Raw genomic sequence first — 26,612 nt, 5'->3', positions numbered from 1 at the left:
TTTCAGCCCTTCTACACTCTATCTTTGCTTAGTTTCTGGCTCTTGCATACATCCTCCTGTCTTGCTCATCGGTTGACCCAACCCACGTCTTGAATTTCTGGGTTTTCTTCTTAATTTTGTCGACCGCCGCATGGTTCATGTATAGGGATCCCCTCGTATTCCTAGAAGCACTGGGTTTGGTCTTGGGTATATATTTATCGATCAAATGGATCACTTTACTAGTACGATATTCAGCGTAGTGTCTGCGTTCTTGTACCTTAATGAGTCAGGCCAATTGATACCACTCATCTCTTCACTCATCCCATTGTAATTTCCCTTGTAATATTTGCACCTTGGCCTGGCCTTATCCTGAACTAGGTAACAGTTAAATCTGAATGACAACACTATATGGTGACTGGTGCCAACTGGGGCAAGGTGTTCCAGTTTGGCCACCATACCCTCCTCGCTCGTTATGATGAGGTCAAGTGGCTTGGGTGTTTGCTCCCCTCTGTAATGTGTCGGGTCTCTAACATGTAGGAATAGAAAATTATCTCTCAGAGTTTCTACAAAAAGAGTAGCAGGGTTATTCAAGTCATTTGGGGTGGACTCGTTTCTCCAGTCGATGTCGCCATAGTTAAAGTCCCCCATGATAAGGAGGTGGCTAGGGTTGAGCATCGCCGCGTTGTTTATTGAGGTTCTTAAGTTCCTTTGATTTAGTGGGTCACAGTTTGGGGATCTGTAGATACACCCGACTATAAGTAAGTCCCCTTCCTTAAATTTTCTTTTACACCACTTGAACTCTTCGCAAACATCCTCTCCCTGTATCCTCGCCTGGCTGCTTTTTGCTTTTGTTTATTCTGAACTATGCACAGGAGTAGTTATTGTCCTCAGCAAGTTAAGTGTGAATGCCTTTTTTTATTTGGGATATTAATGTATGTTTATAAATGTTGTGCACTTGTTCATGTTATGCTTTAATTGTTGCTGCTTATGGTTGTCCTGAGTATGCTTATATTTTGCATGTACTGTACAGTACAGTATGTCTTATTAATTTAATGATGTTCATGTTCTCTACAAATGGTTCTTACATTTGCTGCCTTGAACTGATAAAAATATGTAGCATAAACATGATTGTTAGACAATAAAGGTAGCATAGCTATTCAATTTAATGTAATTAATTATGGTAGAACATGTAGCACATTTAAATAAGTGTTTTGTAGTCTGTAAGACCATTGATAAATATTGAATAAAATACTTATAAAAACAAAATAAGAGTTGCTCTTCAATTTGTCCTTTAATGAATAGAATACCCATGATATATAATATGTATGTACCAATCAAATCCACTGGGTATGTGTGAACGACTTGAGACTTGTAAAAATGTGCCATTGAACATAATCATAACAACAAACATTTTGTACTTTGTTCATGCGACTTTATTTTTGATCACCATTATGTTGACCTTAGCAGAGGTACAGAAGAGCGGGATGATTATACAGTAACGAAAATCCCTCAACTTGTTCATAGGGGGAAGCATCCCCATAAGTCTATGAGCTTGTGTACAATAATAATTAATGTATAAGAAATAAATCCAAAGGAAATTTTTGAGTCATAGATATATATACTGTATATATCGCGGTTTTCGCTAAATATTGATTTTATATAATAGTATACCCTTAAAAGATTAAGAAACTCGTAGCTTTAAAACACACACTTCCTCCTATATATTTTCCTTGACCATACCAGTCACCAGTGAAGTAGCAGCCTTAACAATATATTTACCTCAAACTTGATGTCCTTTAAGGGTAAGAATTATTATATTATAGTAGTAATTATTTTGAAAGTGTGGTAAAAAAAATAGTATCATTAGTACTTGTGTTTGTTGAGTAAATGTCATAACTTATGTTTAGTAAATACAGTAGGTACTCACGGTCATGGCTTATGTATTATGTTTTTTTAGTGTTTTATTGGTTTAGAAAGAACTCCCTGACAGTATTATATGTAGGTATGCCCTCCATTTATTTTATGATGATACTGCCTGGTACATGAGTGATCAACTGATTTATATAAACAACCATCTAAATTATGATAATAGTTATTTCGTAAAATTATCCGGAATATTTACAATTGGATAGGGTTTTTAGGTTAGGTTAGGTTAGATTAGATTAGATTAGATTAGATTAAGTACATGCACTTGATCTATTTACTCAGATTAAATTATGTTTACCAATTTTTTGTGACTTTGTGACACCAAATACTAGTTGAGAAGTGATTGGCAGTCCGATTTATTCATCTAGGACCATTATTTGACTTCATTGCGACTACATTTGGGTAATTCCTTGCTCCATCGGTACATGCACGCAATCTATTAACCCAGATTAAAGTAAGTTTTCCAATTTTTTGTGACTTTCTGACACCAAATACTAGTCGAGGTTAGGTTAGGTTAGGTTAGGTTAGGTACATGCACTCGATCTATTAACTCAGATTAAATTAAGTTTACCAATTTTTTGTGACTTTGTGTCACCAAATACTAGTCGAGAAGTGATTGGCAGTCCGATTTATTCATCTAGGACCATTATTTGACTTCATTGCGACTACATTTGGGTAATTCCTCGCTCCATCGGTACATGCACTTGATCTATTTACTCAGATTAAATTAAGTTTACCAATTTTTTGTGACTTTCTGACACCAAATACTAGTCGAGAAGTGATTGGCAGTCCGATTTATTCATCTAGAACCATTATTTGACTTCATTCTGGCTATATTTGACTACATTTGGGTAATTAGTCGGACCCCTTAACCAAACCTACCTAACCAACCAAACCTAATCTAACATAATAGTAATCTTGCATATTAATTACCTAAAATAAAATAAAAACTGAAAAGAATCGTTCCTAGATTCTGGTTAATGAGTAACTAAACATGACTGACAGATGGAGCCTTCCACAGACGTAAGAATAAGTCATGAAAATTATGTTATGCAAAGCGTATTTCTCGTGCAAATTGTTATCAGAGGAATTTCCTAAAATTGGTGAGCTGTTTCAAGATCAGACTTCACCAACACTGGAGCAGCCTCAGATACATTCAGGAGCCAGTACATGCCCAGTACAAGTGGCTAACGAGCCGTTGGAAAATAGGCGCCATCCATTAATGCTAGTGTTTGATGATAAATGAAGTAGAAAAATAGGTATAATAGTAAAGGACAAGGATCTTGGATGCCCAACTACCTAACAAAAAATATCCATTGAAAAAACTTATTTCTTAGCCCAAGAAGTAAAATGGATGGAGAAATAACACTTTTGTGAGGGCTTTAGCTCAGTATATGAACATGTCAGTGAGGGTTTGTTTGGGTGTCACCTTTTGACCCAACAACCTACTAGCCATTAGAGGCAACCAGTGTATCGATGGATACCATTTTAAGGTATACCCATACTGTAGATGAAGAATCTTGAGTGGTTCAGGTTTTCTAGGACTGTAGAATGTCATATTCCTTCCTCTTCTTAACAATATCTTGTTACCATCAGAGAGACTACAGTATGTCATCAAGAGAAGATTGTGATTCTGGGGAACTTCATCCACTGAAGACCTGGGAAGAATTAATAGAGTGGAAGGAACCAAGTGTAAACAGTGATGAGATCGTCAATGTGAAGAAGTTGTGCTCTCGGGCATCCCATCACCCCCCCACGTACCCAAACACACTTATTTGCCATGATATGAAAGGAGGGTATTTAGAAGACAGGTACTGTATGTTCTCTTTATTTGTCTAACTCTTTTGATGTGTACAGTACATTTAGTCAGTTGTAGGTAACTTGCCCCAAAAAAGTGTTAATTGCCCACCAGGACATCAAACTAGGAATTTGATCTTTTCTTGTATGGGCAGTCCCTGGTTCCATTCCTTAAAATCTTTTGTATTGAGATTTTATAAATCAGATCCCATTTTACCAAAGACTCCCATTATGAAATCTGAGAAACATTCTAAAGAAAAAATAATAATTAAAAACATCTAAAATGCTACAAAACATGTTTTTAGACAATTTTTAGTGTACAGAATGATTCTAGTCCAATAATGAGCATTATAAGTTGAAGGAACTTTTTTCTTAAATCTTTCGAAAGTAGGCCAAGGGCAGATCTAAGGGGGTCCTGGGGTCTGGACCCCCCTTTTCACCAGAAAGTTCTAATATTTTTTCTTTAATGCAGTACTGTATTGTACTTGGGCATTTTTGTTTTGTAAAAAGTATTTACTATTAACTTCAAAATATCTCCTTATATCAAGTGTGCCATGATCCCCCAAGTCTTGGACTCCCCCACCCCCCTTTTGATATTCCTGGACCCCATCAGCTTTATACTGTAATTTCCAAATCTCAGTTTGCTTTTCTCACTGCTGCTCCCCTCCCCATTTGTTGCCCCGCCTTCAGTGCCTCTTCTGTTACAATGCCTAGATCTCTCTCCTTATCAACAGTATCCGCAAAAGTATTATCAACAGAATAATTGTCAGTAGGGTTGTGGTATCCTATGTGTAAGGTCTTGCATTTTGTAACATTAAAGTCTTTTGCCAGTGTCAAGTCCATTTGAACAACTCATGCAGGTCTTTCTACATTACTGTATTGTAACATTGTCTTGACTCAATACCTTTTCAAATATTTGTGTGTCGTCTGCAAACTTGATAATATGTTAATCTATGTTGATCACAAACAGAGTGGGTCACAGTATTTGAGAATAACTTGTCTGACAGGATTTTACATGAGTTCCATAATTGTTCCTGAATTATTTCAGTGCAGTATTGAACCATACCATATCCAGGTTCTGCTGCATAACCTATAAAGGCTTCACATAGTTCCTTAACACTGATGCAACTTATAAAGGATTTCTAGATCATCCACCATTTGCTGCATGAGACAGTAACAGATGACTAATGCCGCATGAGACAGTAACTGATGACTCTAATGTTGCATGAGACAGTAACAAATGACTCTAATGCTGCTTGAGACAGTAACAAATGACTCTAATGCTGCTTGAGACAGTAACAGATGACTCTAATGTTGCTTGAGACAGTAACAGATGCCTCTAATCTCAGCGAGTGACTTGAATGTGGTGACCTTCTGCATAGCCTCAAGATGATAGAAATGATTCACAAGCTCGAGACTTTTCCCATATGTGACTTTACCTTAATCACAATCTGTGCTCGCTTGCTGTTCCTCTTAAGTATATTTTGCCTTATTTCACTCGAATCCATTAAGACTTTTGTGACATTAGTTAATAACAGGTGCTCCTCTATTTAAGAACATTAGACTTGCAAACTCTCAGAGGTACAAACGAACCTGTCCGTATGTCCGATTGACTATACATTAAGTTACTGTTAAAGGCTGGTAGGATATATTATGCAGTATTGTGTTGCATTTATTATTGGGATATAGCTGTACTGTATATCTTTTAATTTTGCTTTACTTTTTACAATGTGTTCAGTATCTGCAAGAGTAAAGTTGCAGAGGTTTTACTGTACGTTAATATCTCCGATAGCCGGAATTTAAATTTTCATGGAAAATCGTTCCCAAAGCCGTAATTTTTCAGATAATTCCAATTTTGGGATCGATTTTCTAAGGGGCACATTTTCTGGAAACTTCTGAAAAAAATTCCCAGGATGGGGGATTTTTAATCCAGGTTTGAAAGATGAATATCTGGGGCATTTTCTGGAAATTCTGAGAAAAATATTCCGGTACCCAGAAAATTATGAAAATTATAGGAATGTGGGATATTTTTCCGGGTTCAAGAGATAATGTACAGGTAATGTGTAATTTCTGGAACTTCCGAGAATATTTTTCCGTTACCTGGAAAATTCTGGGGTCGAGGGAATTTTTTACGGCTTTGAGAGATGAAATAATGCATAATTCTGGAACTTCCGAGAACATTTTTCCATTACCCAGAACTCTCTCATTCTGGGAAGTGCTCTGTGCCAATTTTTCCCGGCTAATGTAGATACCACTGTACTGTACTTTATTGTTCCAGATTCTATAAGGGGTGTGGAAACAAGGATGCATACAGGTTTTATCGCTGGTCTGGAATTGACATGTTTGTGTACTTCAGTCACTCCCTTGTTACAATACCACCACCAGGTTGGATTAACACAGCTCACCAACATGGAGTAAAAGTCCTTGGTAAGTTAAAAATGTAACTTCATATTTTACTGGTATGTATTGTATTTATGGTATATGCAGGGCTGTTATTTAATTTGCTATTAGTCTTTAATGATGATCTTCATATGACAATAATATTGGTATTAAAGTCAGAAGTTTGATGATTTGCCTGAATAACTAGGAGGAATGTGAATCAGAGCTGGAGATGGCACTGACAATGTTATCATGCTTGTGAAAGAATATAGCAGAGGTAGCAATGGTGGTGGAGGTGGCAGGGCTGGTGGTGGAGGAGGCAGGGCTGGTGGTGGAGGAGGCAGGGCTGGTGGTGGAGGAGGCAGGGGCAGTAGTGGTGATAGGAGGTACTACCACCTGGGAAGAGATTGGAGGCATAATGTGTAGTCTCATGGTAGACACTGCTGCTGTATGTATGGCATCACAAAAATTGTGACAGTTTAAGGTTGCTGTTCTGGCTGACTTTCTGTCTCATTTACACACAATTGGAGGGTCTCAATTTTTTCTCTTACTTTGACAACACAACATATACATAGTATCTCACTCATGATTTATTTTATGTTTTTCAAATCCTGCATTTATTTTTGGTTCAATTTATTTTTATATATTTATTTTATTTTTATTTTTTGGCCCCCAGAACCCGATGTGGGTTGGTGACATGTACCCTGATGAGCTAATCCCTGTAGGGGGAAAAAAAAAGACGAGAAAAAAAAATGATTATGATCTGGTATTTGCAGTAAAATTCTAGCTACAGATGATGGGGTTAATTGTAAAAATAATGAGAAACGAATGAGCAAGGGTGATGTACATTCCGTGAGGTAAAGATTATGATGATAAACACATGTTTCCAAGGTGTCTAGGCTCATTGACTAGCCAAGCTGAGTCAGCCTGCCACTGACTTCAGCTCAGGAGTGTAGGAGATTTATATTTACACTGTATAAGCACACTAGCCTGTCTGGCCCACTCTACAAATGATAATGCAAGGTGTTTCACTTATAATTTTGCTTGTCAAATTGAATAGGTACTTTTTCATTGGCTTATACCATAAAACGCTAAGCTCGTTAAACCAAAATCTCATTCAGTTACATGTTCTGTGGAACCTTCCTGTGTTTCATTGCTGTACACATTTCTGTATAGTATTAATGTATTTTCTAGTACAGTTCAGTACAGATATGTTTGCAGTGATCAAAAACATTAATATATTTTACTGTACTGGTATACATTACATGTATGTATGATCTAATCTTACTGAAGGCGATATCACTGTGCAGTATTGTACATTTTATGTATTTCACAGGGATTTACTGTACTGTACATTGTATACACTCTAGCCTGTAGATACATATTGAGTATGATACATATTGAGTATGATTGAAGACTTAAAAAGTTGTATTCTGTTTTTAATGTACCCCTGCCAGTAAAATAAACCACAATTTTCACTGGATTGAATTATTGTAACTGTGTAAGTTTGGAAACAATGATGCAGTGTAAGGGGTGATAGCAGCCTCCCTCCCTCTCTGCTCCATGCCCAGACGCATGTGTGGCATGCAACACAGTCAAGATCCTGCCCCATGTTTGGAAAAAGTGAGGGAGTGTGTGTAAGGTGGTAAAGACCTCCTTCATTTCCCCCACCTTAATATTCTTTTAGATAAAACATAAAAAACTTACAGTAAGGTGAAGTTTATTACATTTTGGAACAAGCGTCTGTCTGATGTTCAAGTACTGTAGGAGAGACAGGATTTATTCAGTGAAAATTTTCACACAAGTTCACAGTGGTTCAGCAAGTACATAAATAGTAAAGGCATTTGAACATTGGAAAAGGAAAACATTAATCATGTCTGTTCAACCAAGGGTAGCCCAGGCATGTTAGGTTATACAGTGACCCCTCGGTTAACGAACTCAATCCGTTCCAGAAGGTCGTTCGTTAACCGAAACCATTGTTTCAATGGGTTTTTGGGTAATTGGTTCCAGCTCACCGAAAATTTCCTAAATTCAACAAAAATGGTAGAAAAGTTCACTTACTTTGAGGTGTGTATGTAGAAGGCTCCTGGATGATGATGATGATGATGGGATTTAGAATGGGGGTGGAGGAGAAGGAAGAAGAGAAGGTATTGGGGTGGAAGAGAAGTCACCCCATGGTGCCATTTCACCCATAAAATTTTAGCTCTCTTGGTGTAATTCAAGATTATTTTCTTTAAATCAACACTGCACTGCATTATATATTGTCAATATGTAAAATATATTTCAAAATTACCAATAATTTGCTTGGAAACACAGAAAAAAAGCGTTTAGTTGAAGAGAGTCTCAAGCAAGATGTTACCTCCAGTGAAAACAGAGAGACACTAACGCCTGTTTGCTGTGTTAAGAGGCTGGATGCCGCGCATTAAACTAGTCACTTTACCTTCAATTATGTTCAATAATTGTTAAAATGACTATAAAATTGAATATTAAACTTTTAAAATTATTGAATAGTATAAACTTCTTGATATTTACTAAAATAGTAAGGAATTTAAGCCCTAGAACCGATTAATGTATTGGCGGACTGATACTAAAGCTGGTTGCCCGGTCAGTGCAAGCGAAAACATGTTAACCGAATTTTTGTTCGTTAACCGAATTGAAGATCCTTATGGAAGGCAGTTCGTTAACCGAGGCGTTCGTTAAACGAGGGGTCACTGTACCAGAATTTCCTGTGGTTTTAGACCATCCAATTCAAATTAGTCTAGCAGAGTAATGTATAGTACTATTGTATTGTCCTTGTGTTGTTATTAAATCTTTTATATCTGATAAACAATTTTTTTTTATCTTAGGAACATTTATCACTGAATGGGATACTGGTTCTGCTATTTGCAAAAAAATGTTGGCAAGTAAAGACTCGGTAGCAAATTGTGTGTCACAGTTGGTCAAGATTGCGAGCTACCACAGCTTTGAAGGCTGGCTCATCAACATTGAAAATGAAATTGATCCTGAGCAGGTGATGTACTGTATATAATTATTATTTTTCCTCACTGTGCAATAAGACAATGCCGGCATTTCACTGTATATGCACGTTGACCCATTCAATCTGCGCTTCACCAGTCTGCAGCCCATTAAATTGTTGTCCAAAATTTCCATAATTCACATAAAACCCTAGAATATACTGGAAAATATTTAAAATAATATATTTATTAATTTTATTATTACGGTAATAGTATTGGGAAATCTAAATACACGTATCACAAGTATTCCTTGTATTTTGTATAGAGTACAGGTCTCCCTTCCCAGTTGTGGCTTCTTCAATCATTGTTTATAATTCTGTGGTGAAGTAAAATGTACTGATTTCTCTCTCGCAGTGCTAGTGTCTTGCACTTTCTCAGTAATGATTACCTGATGGCAGCTCTTCATGCTATGTGGTCTCTTGCAGCTTCTCTCATCAGATGTTCATCTCAGATTATACCTCATGCCATGTCCTTAACCTACCCCTGGCTCTCCTCCCCCGGCCCCCACTTTCAAATTCATGCATCTCTTAAGCCAAATGATCTCCTCCATACTCTCCACATGACTGAACCATATCAGCCTACCTCTGCAAAACTTTGTCCATGCTCTCAATATTGTACCTAGCCACCGTCTTAGCTCTGTTTTGGACAGGTTTTTCTATCTGAACGTTACTTTACACATTAATGTTTTTCACATTCTTGTGTGATTTCTATTATTAATTCCAAAAGCTAGTACAGTACTGGGTATATACTACAGATACTACTCTTGTATGAAGTGTTTAAGAGTTGGGTAATGGTATACTGTATATTGTACTGTATTTTGAATAAATTGTCAACTCTCAACTTCCCCAGATTGGGCTCCTGAAAGATTTTGTGCAGCGATTGACACTAGGGATGAAAGAAGCTTGTCCCAGTGCAGTTGTGATATGGTATGACAGTGTTACCATAGAGGGAAAACTGAAATGGCAGAATGAGCTTAATGATCTTAACAGGTACAGTATACATGTACTCTATTGAAATAAAAGGTAAATTTTTCTAAATATTGAACTGTATACTATCAGTAACCTCTGTTATATTATTTAATGTTATTGATCGTACACAGGAACACCCAGGTTCATGAACGTTCAGGTTATATTACATCAGTGTAACAGACTACCCTCCCAGAACCTGACCAGTTATATACGAACGCTCCTCGGATATATGAAAAATATTTACTTTATTATAAAAAGGAACAAATCAATGAAATAGAAAGGAAAAATACTTCTGTGAATACCAATACAGTTGACCCTCAATGTAGTGTGAATTGATAATGCACTTGGAGTTAGAAAGGAGGATCTCAGGGGGTCTTTCAGGGGATTATATTGATTTCTTCATCAAATGTAATACAGTACCATGCCTTTCTTTAATACCACCAGATGCAACCACTTCTATTTTATATTCATTTTCTCTTTTTCTCACGGTGCTGTAGGGTCCACGTAACGAAATATTAGGTCACATTACAAAATACTCTGTACAACACTGAACTGAACAGTACACTGTCAACACTTGTCATCAGGCGATGAACACTGTAGATATTTACTGTGCTTAATTTTTATGGGCTCACATTGTGAATTAGTGTTTGACCGTGCAATAAAGAAAAGTGGGAGTAATTTAATGTGGTATTTCTGTTTTCTTAGGTTTGTCTCAAATACTTATTTCCCTCTTTACAGTACAGTACAGAGTAATGAATAAAATTTATATGTATGCATTATTAGTATGGTAATAGTCAACAACGGTACTATGATATGTCTTGAAAAACTTAGATGGATATTTTTAGAGGAGGTTCCAAGGTGTGGGTAGTGTGAGGTACAATATTTATAATTTTCCTGAATCTCAAAACATTGTACTAATATACTAATGTTTTGAACGTAAGAGTTACTGTAGGTGGAAGCAGAGTAAGACTCACAATTACTACATGGTGAAATTTTTGGGGATAATTAATGATACAGGTATAATAGAGTAATGTGACATGTGTGAGTAATTGGGTTTCCAATGTTGTTAGTTAGAAAATTATGCACCATAATTAAATTTTAAGACCAAGATTTTTTTTTTTATAAATTGACATACAGTAATTGGTCAACTTTCAATGGTTATTCTTTCCATTTATGGAACACATTTCCCTACAGGGCATTTTTTGATGCTTGTAATGGAATATTCCTCAACTACACATGGACAGATGATCATCTGAAACGATCTCAAGAAGCAGCTGGTGAGAGAAGTAGTCAGGTCTATGTGGGTCTTGATGTATTTGGACGCAATTTCTATGGAGGAGGAAAGTTTAACACCTTCAAGGTAATATAACTTCACTATTAACCCTCACGTGCACGAGATAAGCTTTAAGTTCCCAGTTCCAAGCTCACATCTCTGAGGCCCCTAGGGCAGGCGAGACAGTGCACGGTGAATATTTTTTTTATGCTTATCAATTCCACCCCAAAAAAAAAATTATTAGCATAAATCTTATATCTTTGGCTTCAGAACTGATTTCTCTGCAACTTAAGCCCCCAAAATAAAATAATGCAGGTAAATAGCTATTTTTCATCACTTCTAATAAACGTGAGAAAAAATACACCCCAATATGATCACAACCTCCCAGCTCAAAATTGTCAGAGTCAACTTTTCAAGTACTATGCACTGCTCGAAGCAAAATTTCATGAGCTTTCCAATGCAGTAACCAGATTTCTTATATGACCAACGGTTTTTGAGAAAATGGCAAAAAAATGATTCTAAATTTGTCAAAAAAAAAAAATTATTATTTTTGTGCCATTGTTTTATATCGTTATAAATTATATTGTATCTTGTAGCCAACGCTTTAACAAAGAGAACGGTACTGATAAAATCCATGGCAGTAAAAAATCATCCTATTTCAGAGACTTTTTTTTGAGACATTGGCACTATAACGAGGTTGTATAGACTGATACGGTTATGGCTTTTGAAAATTAAAAACTTTCCCTGTAAATATGAAAAAAATATTACTTTACACAACCATCGCTTCACTAACACTAAAAATAAATTATTTCAGGGAATATGGTAAGCACTGTAATCCAGGAGTTGAGGCAGCCCGCACGGAATTGTGGGAATTTAAATGGACAAGGCTCACACTCACGGTCTGACTGCTGAGATAATTCTGCACATTTATCGTTCCAGTCTTCCCTTCCTCTGGGCCTCGAGAGTTGCCAATTAGTTTAATTGATAGAACTTACTTGCTGCTATGATGCATCAAAATTTGACGCAATTCTGTTGAAAACTTAATTTTGGGCGACTTTTTTAAAGTTTGGCGACTCGATTTGCGTCACCGTGAAGTTGATCTTATCATGAATATGACGCGAATCACATCATCATGCACGAGAGGGTTAACCTATTTACTGTGGCTGTGTAATTAACCCTAAAGGTCTGATGAATCTTGGGAAGTCTCCCTTCAGAAACTGAATGGTAGGCTAAAAAATGACAATCATAAATGAATGTTCCAGTCTTATGAAATGTTAGACATACATGTTAGTCAATAGGAAATAACATAATTATTACTGTACTCACCACCTATGGTTATTGGCGAGTCAGCGAGACATCGTACCACAGCACCACTCTAGCAGTTATCGCACATCTGGGAGTGAACGGTTGTGTACTACCAACTCGCTCCACGTTCTTACAACTTCACAACACCTGCACATGGTTTCTTATTATTACACTATATACAGTACATTCACCACTCTGGCTTGAGTGGCAGGGCTTGGGAGCTGGAGTTCTAAGTGGGTAATCCAGAGAGGTAGACACATGACCTTCCTCCATGGTGACAACTGTTATACTGATTATTTGCTTAAGATGCGGTCAAGGAGAAGTGTGGGTGAGCGGGGATGAGCTATTGCCACAATAATAGTCACGCTACTCACGTGGGAAAATTAAAAATATTAAGTGCAATATTGACTACATCAGAACCCTACTACGTCAGTTGTCCTGGGACGATGTCACACCTTTAAGGGTTAATAGGCCTACCTCCCCGTGCAATAAGCTTTAGGAGCTAGTTTTTGCAGTGGGTCCAGGTGCAACAACAGTATATTCTGCCCCTTGACTTAATAAGTACAGTTAACCTACATAATTTGTAATGATAGGGGCACTACCCTTTTCTGAAATACAACAAATTTTGATTTATGATGTAATCAATACAATGTTGCTGGCTAAGTAATTGCATAATTTACTCTAGTTGTATTTTTATCATTTTTGTATAAGTAATAGTGTTAAGCAGCAATTATTTATGGTAGTTAAGTCAATAAGGCAAGTCTGATGAGGTTTACAGGTCTTGTTGCATTTATATATTGTTTTTGTACCAGAGCCAGCCTTCTCTGGGGGAGGGGGATGGGTTGCTCGAGTTTTAAGATGATGTAGTGTATTGGAGAGCCAGGGAACAATATGGTGCACACGAAGGTCATCAGGTGGCATCTAAACACTCTCCTACATACATGAACATGATTTTCTTTAATAAATGATATCATATAATTTGGTTATAATTGAAGTACTGTACAGTACTTACAGTAAAGTATTCCCTCGCCAACTGCTGGGGTTAGGTTCAAGAAAAATGCCATACTAATCCGCAGATACTCGAAATACAATGGTGTGATTGGTGAAATGGTATACAGAGTAAAAATCGTGGATACCCGGAATACGCAGTTGATGAGAGTCTACTGTACACACAAGTTTCTCAATTTGTTTTATTTTTGTCTATTGAAAATTGTTGAAAAAACAACTCCTGTATCACCAACATTTGTCCTGCAGGGAAAAAGTTTGGTTTTAGATTTAATCTGATAATTAGCATTTGAAGACCAACTTCATTTCCCACAATTTGTCTCCATGATACATAGAAAATACTGTAGATCCACAATCCTGGATCAGATATATAAGGATCAGTGCCCAACCTGACAGTGTTATAATGTGTTATTCCATCACCAGGCCATGGAAGCTGCTAGAGCCCACAACTTGTCAGCTGCCATCTTTGCCCAAGGATGGACTTATGAAACTCAAGATAATTTTGTTGAAGCCGAGAATAGATTATGGGACTCCTTAGCACCGTACCTTGCACATCACGGGCCCCAGTGTCTACCCTTCCGAACATCATTTTGTCAAGGCTTTGGAGAAAAATGTTTTCTGCGGGGAAAGGTGAGGCTCTCCCACCACCATTTTTTTCTCTCTTCTTCAAATATAATTACCACTCATACACCACCTTATTATAACAAGTAACATGCTAGTTGTGACCTTGGACAGAAGAGCTATGCTGTACATTTTTTTTTTTTTTAGTAAATTTTTGGGCAACCAGTTAATTTTTTTAATATAAACCCGACTAAATTCTACATACAATTTATTGTGCTTTCACAAAAAAAAAAAAAAAGTGGAAAATGTAAAAACAAGAAATAATTTTGATGATGTGAAGTCATGTATTACAGTTTTCAATACAATCAACTTGTATTTTAGCCAACAGACAACCAAGTCAGGGCAACAGACAATAAGTGTTAGATAACAAAAAAAGCAGAAATTTTTACACCTTATATTGGTGAAAAGCAGAAATTTTTACACCTTATATTGGTGAAATAATTTGTTCTTATAAGGCTGGTAAATTGAAAAACACTGAATACAGTATCTTGAATTTTTTCCAAAATTGTTCACTCTCATTTTAGTTATGCCATTATTTTTGTTTATTTATTTATGTTATTTTTTTTTTTTCCGTTGGTTAGTACAGGGTATAAGTGTCTTGGCATGTTATGGTGGTTGCTGCAGTGTTTACTTACATTAGAAACAAAAGTTACATCTGACAGCTTTTTCTTTATACAAAAGCAAACATTTATTTTCATGAATAACAATCATATTTTTCTTTAAAGAATTCAGATTATTATTTGTCACACAGTCAAGATGGCCACCCAGAATGCACAGTGAGGCATTTATGCTCTACTGTACAATGTTCATCATTTTCAATGTACAGTACTGTAGTTTATATATTATCTATTATCATTTTTACAGGACATATAGTGGTGAACTTTGTGTGGAAAACCCCCCAGTAATACACGGGATCTACCATTCCATATACCGGGCACAGTACTTTTTTTTTCCACTTCACTTTTTATATTTTTTTACTTTTATTCTCTTCACCACTGATTGGCTCGTTGGCCGCTTAGGTAATCTGTCATCTCTCTGTTATGCACGGTTGGCAAGTACTGAGCATGCACTGGCTCTTGAAAGTATCTGAACCTGCTCCAGTGCTGGTCAAGTCTGGTCTTCAAAGAGCTCACACTCGGTGCCATCACAACACTCTCTAGCAGGTTGTTCCAAAAGTTCACAACTCTCACTCCAAAAAAGTTTGCCCTCCCAGTTTTCTGGACTTGCAGCTTCTTCAACCTTGAACTGTGACCCCTTGTGGGGCGAGCGTCCGGCAGCTCCTTTGGACATTTTCGATCAACTGACAGTCCCTTGCATATCTCGGGAAAACACATCACTCTTGAAGATCGTTACAAGGGACAGACCATCTAGATTCAGTATTTGAACAACCATCTTAAAAGACCTAATAATTTAGTTGCTTGGTTCACCTTCTCACAGTGGCCCGAGAACTTCAGCTCATTGTCAACATACACACCTAGGTCCTTCTCACATTCAGTCTCAACTAGTGCAGTTTCTTCATCCCGTTGGGACATATGATACTCCTCCTTACCGTTGGTACGCCCCAGGTGCATCCTCTTACACATCGTGACATTGAATCTCAGCAGCCATTTCTTCGACCATTCCTGGAGCCCACAGAGGTCCTTCTGCAGCTCTTCACAGTCCGCTTGGTTCTTGATTTCCCGAAATAACTTGGCGTCATCGGCAAACATTTGTATGGAGGAGTGTACAACGTCAAGCATGTCATTTATGAAACAAACAAACAACAGCGGGCCCAATGCACTGCCCTGTGGTACCCCACCTGTAACAGGTATGGATGACGATTTCGTGCCATTAATCACCACACACTGCTTGCGATCATAGAGAAAGTCTCTGATCCACACTAGGACACTTCCCCAAATCCTGTACCCTTCCAGTTTAATTTTCAGCCTTTCGTGGGGTATGCTGTCGAAAGCCTTGGCAAAATCTAGGTATATATTGTCGACATTACCTCCCCGTTCCAGAATTTGGGTCCAAACATCCAATACCTTGAGTAATTGTGCTAAGCAGGAGCATCCCGGCAAAAAACCGTGATGGCGTTCCTTTACAAGGTTGTTTCATAGTAGATGTTCAATCATGGCATCTCTTATAATGCTCTCAAGTACTTTACATAGTATGCTGGTCAGGCTCACTGGTCTATAATCATTCATGGAGTAATGATCGCCCTTCTTGAAAATAGGACTCACATAAGCCATTTTCGAATCACGGGGGACATTTAGCTCATCCAGGCATTTACAGAGCAGGATCTTCAGGGGCTCAGGAAGCTCGTTGCACAACTCTCTTAGTACTCTGGAATGCACCATGTCAGGGCCGGGACTCTTATGAACCTTTTGCTTTGACAATTTATTTCGTATAACTTCTTCTGAGAACACAATGTGGGTCAGCACTGTGTCGAACCGTCTGTCCTCAAACGCAGGAAGATTGTTTGCATCCTCTCTTGTGAACACTTTTGGTCACACAGGTGGAGCTTACATAAAGTGATGGTTTTGTTTTGGGGGATTTTATTAATAAATATATTTGTTAATTGCAGGGTCATACAATTTATTATTAAATTTTGAACAACATTAACATCATCTCTCTGTAATTCCAGATTGTGAGGAATGATCCTTGGCATAACTTGAGTAATCAACATTATCAGCCTCTGTGGTCTCAAGTAAGTTTAGACTTATGAAACTGACTCTTTATAACTTATCACCAATTTGGAATGACCATACAGTACATATATACAGTATACCTAAATTCATCATGTTGCATGTGTTAGGCATGTGTTAACCTATATTACAATGTGCCAGTGAACCTAAATTGCACTTCATTTATGTCCACTCCCTCCCTTCTTAATTACATTGTCCACAACTTTCATAACCTGATCTAACCGCTTCATGCCCCTGTAGGTCTTGTATTCAAGTGCATCACTTTTACCCTCCTGGTATTTGTATGGAACTTCCTCTGATGCTTTTGACATTTTTGCAACTACATTCCATAACTTTTAGCCACCTTTCCATTTGTCAGTTACATTTTTCATCCATTAATTTTTATTCTTTGGGCATGGTTCTGCTACCCTTGTCCCATTTGTACTCTTCATTCAGTATTAGGTCATAGTATTTTCTCCAGGCATCCTTAATTTCCTCGTTGTCAATAACCACAGCACTCTACTATGGTCATTTCCCACACACACTGCTCACCAACAACATTCCTGCTTCTACCCAAGGATGATACGGTATACAGTACTCGTAAAATCTTTGGTCATTTTTTTTCTTCTTCCATAAATAAGTTTTCAAGGTTTAGTTCTCTATTTTGACGTTTGTATAATCAGAAATCGATGTATTGTTAGTACTGTAATAGTTTTCTTCTCTCTTAATAGGAAGGAGATGCCAAATTGTCCTTGGTGACTTGTGACGCCTTCAGTGGTGGTGGGTGCCTGAGCTTAACCACAGCATCTACAGCTACAGTCAGGTGAATAAGGTTTAATGCTGTGTGTAATTATCATCCTCATTAACCCTAGAACACTAATGTGGGGGTTGTGTAAAAATTCCAGTATCGTGGGGTAGGTTGAGGTCGTACACCAACGGGGAAAAAAAATGTTACAATGACAATTTATTCAAGTAAAAAATTACACATTAACTTCAAGTATTGCTCTTTATTACCCACCCCTAGAAACGAAAGAAAGTGTATTATACAAGGGTAGCTGAAAAAAAAAAAAAAAACTTGAAAACGGTTAACGAAAAAAAATTGGTACTTAAATATTCCTACTGCAAAGACTACAGAGGCTTGGAACTTAGCACTCCTGGTACACATTCCCCAGACATGTAACTTGCTTTAGCTGGAAGAACAGCCAACCTGCATCACCATGATTTGCAGGGCATTATGAAAATTACAACAAATTTAGAGGTCGAAAATTGGCAATTTATATTGACACTGTAGGAATCCCCATATAAATGAACACTGGAATCACTCTCATATGGGTTTGGGAAATAGTCGTCATCGTTCTCACTCTCAAACATTTCCTCTACTTCAATACTATCACTGTAATCATGACACTACTGCTTTTGTTCACCATCTCGTCAATTTCCTCCTGGGACATAAACTTTTTAGACATTTTGGATATACTGTACAGTATTTTAGTTTATTTGTTTACAAGTCTCTTTCTGAAAGAAAAATGGAAACACAAGGGATAAAACTCGTATTTCAAAAGTGTCAAGCAATTTCACAGCACCCCTCCAAACACTAACATGGGGTAGAGTATACCCCAACGACACAATTCCACAAAGACCGGATTAGATACCAGAGCGATGCACCCATACTCTGTGAGGTCTCGGCAAGCACTAAGGGTACAGGGGGGCCCAACCTCTGAGTCACGCAGGAACCGCGGGAACTTCAGATCCATGCAGCTGCCCGGGGTAGGATATACCCCACATTAGTGTAAATATCATCCTCATCATCATCACAAACCATCACAATTTTATGGCCATTTTCCTTGCTTGTGTGGGTTAGCCAAGACTACCTGATGGCAACTCTTCATGCTGCACTGGCTATTGCAACCTCTCTTGTCAGGTTCTTATCTCTGTGGTTGTAGTGTAGATAAAGTTTGTACCTGATTTATGAACATTCAAAGTTGTGAAAACAGTATATTCCATGCTAAGTAATACTGTACAGTTACTGAAAATACACTAAATTGAAGCTGTCAATATGCTTAATTGTTTCACTAATTGATTTGATTACTGTATTCTCAAGCACTCAGTGTTATTAAGTCTACAAATAAGTTTCAATGTACTATTATCATTCTCCTACCATGGGGTGACTTCTCTTCCACCCCAATGCCTTCTCTTCTTCCTTCTCCTCCACCCCCATTCTTATTCCCATCATCATCATCATCATCAGGAGCCTTCTACATACACACCTCAAAGTAAGTGAACTTTTCTACCATTTTTGTTGAATTAAGGAAATTTTCGGTGACTGGAACCAATTACCCAAAAACCCATTGAAACAATAGACTCCGAACGACCTTCAACGGATTGAGCCAGCTGCACTAAATTGAAGCTGTCAATATGCTTAATTGTTTCACTAATTGATTTGATTACTGTATTCTCAAGCACTCAGTGTTATTAAGTCTACAAATAAGTTTCAATGTACTATTATCATTCTCCTACAGTAACCACATAACTTACTCATCAAACTCACTTAAAAGACAAGTAGACTCCTCACTTGGCCAGCTGCTGGACTGTCCAATTTGTCCTCCTGAAATATGTGGAAAATTAAATAAAAAAAAATAACTGCATCTTCAACAGAGAAAATTTTTACTTTTCTTTTAACTTTGGTCATTTGTGAATCAATCTTTATCGAACTTAACTTCTTATGGGAAATTGGGGTTAGGTTATGGAACTTGTTGCACAATTTGACTTTGTTCACCTATATTATGCCTATATCTGATAAGGAGCAGCCCTGGTTGTCAGACATAATGGTGTCACAACAGTTGAGAGTACAGTACACATAAGAATAATGAAAATAACATATGAAGTACAGTATACTGTATTGTAATGTATTATGGAGGTAGAGTAAATAAAAGAAAAAGAAAAGAGGTTGAAGGTGGTGAGGGATCACTTTCTGGCTCTTCTCTCTCCTCCACAGGTCATGTGAGAACAAATAACTTTTGGCACAAGTTACATTAATTCTATGGTTTAACTTGACCAATATTGATTTCAAAGGTGTGTGAAAACATTAATAATATTTTATTAATATTAATAAAATTAAATAAAGATAAGCAAGGAATTGGGCGATTTATTTAATCGGACAATAATTATATGTGAACTTTTTACTTTTGGCAAATGTCCTGACTCCCTAGATGCTGCTGGAATGTACACAAACCCATTTATATCACGTTTAGAGAACTCTCAACATTATAAATATACTACACAGTATTTAATGTATTGTTTTATTCAAAGTATACATACAACAATGTTTTTCTTTATTTTGTTATTTAAGAAGTAAAGCAAACATTCAACAGAGTTTCTGTGTGTGTGGAAGCAAAATTTTACCTAGCAAGGAATTTTTTTTTTACCTAAACCAGGTAAGAAAAAGTTTGGTGTATGAGAATCTGGTTTTCTGAGAAACAGTTTGGATGGTCTGTGCCAGTAGTACTTGTAAATACTGTAATACTAATCTATAGAAAACGGTGTGTTTTTTTCTTATATTGATGATGATGATGATGATAACAATTTGAGTCATTCTGTGTGCCAAATTTATGTTTTGAGAAAGCACGAGTGAAAGTTTTAAAACATCAATTGGAATAACATTGTCATCCATTATATGCAAAACAGTATCATTTTCACCCTTTTCCACATGTTTCTGTCTTATGAGTGTAGCCTGACATACAGTTGCTCATCACTATCAGAAAAACTTGCCACAAATGCAAGAAATGTAAATTTATGGCAAAAAAGTGCAGCATCACACCTTCACATAAGTAACAGTGATCGAGTAGTACAGCTGCTGAATCTAGTAATAAACTCAACACTTATTGGCTGACAGAGCCATGAGATGCAACTGTCATGCCGATTGGTTGTTGGCCGAGGCAACCTACACTAACCCAGAACCATGCAGCATTATTATTATCCTTTTTTCTTTTTGCTGTAAACACCATTGACCATTAATAATTATTAATTTTCATACATTTCCTATATTATTAGCTAAGATTTCATACTGTAGTGCAATGTTTGTTATTTTCTGAAGTTGACTTTTGAATATCGATACCCCATGGCCGACCATGGCCACCTGGAAAGTGTGAATTGTTATTAAACTTCTGTTCTCCGTGGTGGGCAACAGAGAACAAGTTTAATGGTGTCATGAGATATAATTTCATACTTCTGTTCTTCATTTCCAGGTTATTTGTATGTGGGATAAGTTGGAGATTAGCGCTGCTTGTGTCCGTGTGTTACAAGTGGCAAGGGCCAGTGGTGCCTTTTAGCTTATTGCTACACCTTGGGCCAACTACCTGCACTGAAGATGTAGCTACAATTAAGAGGTAAAAATATTTTTGTCTTATTTCCTGATTTAATTCATGAATTATAATCGTAGGCTTTTAATCAAATTGTTTAAAAATGTGTGGAGGTTGAAAGGTTTGTATGCGGATCTGCATGGTGACTATCTTTAAACACGGTAAGTAATTTATTGAATAGAGATAGATACAGTGGATATTTATGTGGCCATCGTGACAGGACATATTGTACTCCTTATTATGTGGAAATATTGCTCATTGATTGTAATTCACTCCCACTGAAAATAATTCAACAAAATTCTACATAAGTTGCACCTTTATAAGATGATGTGCTGCATACAAGAATTTATAGTATTTCCACGCTAACCTGGCCCATAAGCCACGCCCATTTCCACACTAACCTGGCCAGTGAGTGGTTCCCCTGAGCGTTTTACCTCCCCCCTCCCCCCAAACTGAGCTTATATAAGCGTGTATTTATATCGACCTTTTATAATAAATATTTAAAATTTTCTAATATCGTCTCTGAAGTTCTAATGCCTTAAAATGATTTGCATTTTTATAGTCCAGATATTCCATACTTTGGAACTTGCTTATTGTTGTAAAGGCATCCCAAACCTAGTGTAGTAATACAATCATGCCTCCTAAGCATTCAGCAAGTTCAACCACCACTCCAGTTTCTAAGGGTTCACATGTATCTATTCTTTTCTCGAAAAAGAAAGAGATAATTGATATGCATAAGCGAAGTGAACGGGTATCCAATATTTGCCGTGTCTTTGGATTGTCGTCATCCACGGTGTGTACTCCTGAAAAATGCTGCCAAGATTACAGAAATGGCTGGTAGTAGTGTGTCCAATGCAAGTGTGCAGGCTACTCATAGTCATGATTGTGTTTTGGAGAAGATGGAGAGGTTACTACGAGTCTGGGTGGAAAACAAGAACCAGGCCCACATGGCACTCTCCTCGGCAATTACTGTATAATAAGGAAAAGGCACGTGCATTATGGAGGTAGTGTAAGGATAAATTTGACCCATGAGTTACTAGTGGTGAAGGTGAAAGTGAGAGTGTGTAACAAGGTGCTGGTGGTGATGGCACGAGTGCTGGAAGCAGTGGCAATAGCACCCGTGGTGCAGGCAGTGGTAACGGCGAACGTGGTGAAATTGCTGTCGGCACCACTTTCACTGCTACTGATGGGTGGTTGGCACGATTTAAGATCCGTGCTAACCTCCACAACATTAAGATGACTGGAGAGGCGGCTAGTGAGGACACTGCAGCAGCGGCTAACTTCCCGGATGAGTTTGCCAGGATTGTCCAGGAGGGGGGCTACACCCCGGAGCAGGTGTTTAGCTTCGATGAGACTGGTCTCTTCTGGAAGCATATCCCATCCAGGACTTTCATCTCCAGGGAGGAAAAGTCTGCACCTGGGTTTAAGGCCAGCATGGACTGCCTGACGCTGCTTCTTGGTGGTAATGCAGGAGGAGATGTTAAGCATAAACTCCTATAAGTGTACCACTCATAAACTCCACATGCACTAAAGGGGTGTGTGAAGGAGAGTTTGCCAGTTGTTTGGCAGTTCCACGAAAAGGCCTGGGTAACACAAACTTTGTTTAGGGACTACATCCTCGACTACTTCTCACTGTTCATCAAGAAATACACCAGGGAGAATAACCTGTCCAACTAGTGTTTGCTTGTGTTGGACAATGCCCTTGGTCACCCAACGACATTGGACGAGCTGTGCACTAACGTCAACATTATGTTCTTGCCCGACTAACACCACAGCACTTCTCCAGCCACATTCAAAGCATATTACACCAGACGCAGCATGCAACAGTTGGTAAGGGAGACCGAGAACCAGACAATCAAGCAATTTGTAAGTAGTACACCATCAAACAGGGACTGGAAAACATAAAACTGGCCTGGGATAAAGTTACATCATCCAACATGAATGGTGTATGGCAGAATTTGTGGCCTAACTGCATGCGTAGTTTCCGGGGCTTCACAGCAGAGAGTGTGCTTACCATCCGCAACCCGATTGTGGAGCTCGCTCAGGAGGTGGACACTGATAATGTGGCTGAACTCCTGGATTTACACACACAGGAACTCATGGATGAAGAACTATTCCTTCTCGACAAACAGCGGCATGGGGAGGAGAACAGAGATCCTGGCGCTAGAGCTTCACCGGAAGTGAAGGAGCTGACTGTGAAGACACTGGCCGCTATCATTGATTCCGCCAGGCAGTCCATTGAACTATCCCTGGACAATGACCCACAGCTGGAGAGGGCCTTTGACTTAGAGGCAAAGGCGTTGGAAGCGCTGCACAGGTACGAGGTGCTGCAGCAGGAGAAGAAGGCTAAGGCGAGGCAAACAACACTCACCCAGTTTTTCGCAGTCAATCCTTCAGGCCAGACTACAGAACCTCAGCCTTCTACCACCAGAATGTTTTGCACCAATCTTCAAGGTTCCTCTTTCTCCCACCAAGGCCAAGTTGCCTTCCATCTCTGGGCCTTCATCTCCAGTCCCTTAAGTTGTTGATCCTGACGTTCCTGTCCCTGTCTCTCCATCCTCCGATGATCAGGAGGAGACAGAGAACATGTAACCGACCATCACACCTACTGCCGTCTACCTGTTGCACTGTACATGTTTATTTCCCAGTTTTTTTGTGCCAGTTTAGTAATTATATACAGTATTATCTTCCTATGGTTGCGCGTATGTACCTCTATCCTGGTTAGAAAAGAATATTATGTCAGTGTTGTCGGTGCTTGGGAACGCATCCCTATTAACCCATGTATTATTCCCTCCCTTATACGAGTTTTCGCGATACGAGCAGACTCCAAGAAACTTATCATCGAGATTTTTCTGTACTAAGCTTTCAGTACACAAGGAGTCAAAGAGTCCATCATTGCATTTTACTGCCTTCATTTCCTAATTGAAAAGTTAGGTACCTGTAATGATTTGCAAGAGACAGAAACTCTCATTAAATAGCTTTAACTGTAGTCAGTGATGAAGCCAATTCTTCCCATTATGTACTGCAGTAGGATGAACAGTTCAATTTCTTTAAATACCTTAGTGTTTTGTGTATTTATTCTTTTTTAATTCCTTTTTTTGTTTTACAGGATATTACCACTACAATGTGAAAAATATTCTGACAAACACATGGATGATAATGCTCATGCTGAAAGGTGTGCGGAGATGGAATCAGGAAGTTCTAAAATTGAGAAGAACGATAAAAATGATGTGGCTGAACCTTTGTTGGTGGTGGACACAAAAGAAAATGACTGGACAGTTAAGTTAGTCTATGCGTGAACACTGTACTGTTTTATTTGTGTTGAATTAGTATCTGAGGAGAGAAAACATAGTGTTGTTGTAGTTGTGAATGATTAAATAGGTCATTCAAGTCCATTGACCATACAGTATTATGGTATTACTTTTCAATTTCTTCTCTTTCAGATCATTCATCATCAAGGAAGTAGAAGGATGTGAACTGAAGCAAATTGACATTAATTTAGGAGGAGGATCAACACTCTTAATTGGAGAGCTTCACATTAGCAATCAATGTATCAAAGGGGATCCGTCTAGCTGAGCACCAGATTGGGAAAGTCTGCTGCTACTTACCGTACTACCAGAAGCACCTTTGGTAGCAAGTTTAATTTTTTTTAACAGAATACAATAAATTAATAAAAGCTGCATCTGAAATTAACAATTTGGAAATATTCCGAAATTCAGACCGTATTTATTTATTTATTTATTTTGAAAATGGACCTACTAACTGTAGAAGTTTATTAAATCCAAATTTTGGAAAAGGCCCAACAATTCTGTTTGAAAGGCATAGCAAAAAGCAGATAATTAAAAAAACAATTGGATACAGTATTTGAGAATCTGGGCACATCACAATTTTCTCTTGCTTCAGTGTGATGCTGCATCAGTAGGCCTGGATTGTTTGTAAATAAACAGTCAGCAGTTTGGTCTGTGGTTGTGATAACTTAATTTATCCCAGCCTATATTTTGGAAATTATAATTTAATATCACTTAAAAGACATACTGTAAGGTGGGGTGTGACCTACTCTGTTGTCTACCTTTTATCAATAGCAGTCCAGTTCTCCCATTAGGCTCATTTGCTCTTTTTGCTGTGGCCAATCCATGAAAAATCAACTACTTTTATGGCTATATCAATGACTTCCAAAGATTTTATGTAAAATGTTGCAAAGGAATCTGATGTAAAACACTGAAATTTGCTTATTTGAAACGTGATTTACTGTACTGTATGTTTTTTTTTTAATAAATGAAAATTATTTATGAAATAATATATAAAAAGTACAACTAACCTGAAGGTTTTTGTTGTTCCTGGTGAGACTGGTGGTGGATCACCTTTATAGAAGACCTACAGTATTTAACCTTAGAAGGAATAGTAGACAACCTCACTCATGTTTCTTCTCCTTTTGTTTGTAATCTTTCCATTGTCTTACGTGTGTGTGTGTGTGTAGAACCTCAGTTCACACAAGTAAGCTAGGGAAAACTACAGCAGGATTAAAAATCTTTTTCTGGTCATTAAGCTGTGTCTACAATGTGTTAAGTGCCATTTCCTCAGTGCTTCACTTTGAAAATGTGATCATTGTCAAGGCTTTCATTACCGTACATATATATATTCCTGTATTTATTTATATATATATATATATATATATATATATATATATATATATATATATATATATATATATATATATATATATATATATATATATATATATATATATATATATATATATATATATATATATATATATATATATATATATATGTGTGTGGAAAATACTGATGGATTTTCTCCTTTACTTCACTATGTTCATGAACCAGTCAGTCATTCAGTCTCCATTATTTGTTGCTGCAACATTTGTGAACATCAATATTTTCTACTTCCTGAGCTTTATCTTATCTCTCAGAGCATTACAGTAGTCTCATTTGAAGAAGATAAGATATTTCTGTTAGTTTACTTTACTTTACTTTATCCTCTTTGCCACAAATCGTCTCATTAGCCTCTTGGGCGATCAGTCGCGCCTCTGTTACACCCTGTTGGCAAGTATTGGGCATATCCTGGCTCCAGAATGTATCTGTACCTGTGCCAGCTTCCTATGCTTGCTACAATTTACCTTGTTCATTTTTTTTAAATATCCTCTAAGTAAAAAGCATTTGGCACACCAAGTTTCATTCACCTGAAAGCCACAAAACTTTTCTTTTCTTGCTTCTCAAGAGTAAAGAACATAAATATTTCTTCTTCCAGTTCATGTAACTTGTGTGTGGAGGGTCAAGTTCCTGTACAGTATCGAGACC

The 26,612-nt window shown here is 37.6% G+C and overlaps 1 protein-coding gene across 1 annotated transcript; it reads left to right on the top strand.

Moving 5' to 3' along the window:
• Positions 1–1,661: 1,661 nt before the first annotated feature.
• On the top strand, positions 1,662–25,608 carry LOC121859915 (cytosolic endo-beta-N-acetylglucosaminidase 2-like). The gene is made up of 12 exons (XM_042356871.1): positions 1,662–1,781; positions 3,502–3,716; positions 5,981–6,129; positions 8,928–9,091; positions 9,945–10,084; positions 11,258–11,423; positions 14,070–14,276; positions 16,894–16,956; positions 17,665–17,756; positions 21,178–21,318; positions 24,401–24,574; positions 24,735–25,608. The coding sequence occupies exons 2-12, from the start codon at positions 3,514–3,516 to the stop codon at positions 24,865–24,867; spliced, it is 1,632 nt and encodes a 543-aa protein (XP_042212805.1). The 5' UTR covers positions 1,662–1,781; positions 3,502–3,513; the 3' UTR covers positions 24,868–25,608.
• Positions 25,609–26,612: the final 1,004 nt, after the last annotated feature.

Source organism: Homarus americanus, unplaced genomic scaffold (genome assembly GCF_018991925.1).
Source record: "Homarus americanus isolate GMGI-L3 unplaced genomic scaffold, GMGI_Hamer_2.0 scaffold5198, whole genome shotgun sequence".
NCBI lineage: Eukaryota > Metazoa > Arthropoda > Malacostraca > Decapoda > Nephropidae > Homarus > Homarus americanus.
The sequence above is the reverse complement of the archived record's forward strand: the minus strand, read 5'-3'. Positions and strand labels throughout refer to the sequence as shown.

Bases quoted from the DNA above. Each gene is read 5' to 3' on its own strand.
- LOC121859915 (XM_042356871.1), top strand. From the start codon at position 3,514: ATGTCATCAAGAGAAGATTGTGATTCTGGGGAACTTCATCCACTGAAG. The intron at 17,757-21,177 runs GTGAATAAGGTT...CTTCATTTCCAG, and splicing joins GCATCTACAGCTACAGTCAG to GTTATTTGTATGTGGGATAA. The intron at 24,575-24,734 runs GTTAGTCTATGC...CTTCTCTTTCAG, and splicing joins GAAAATGACTGGACAGTTAA to ATCATTCATCATCAAGGAAG.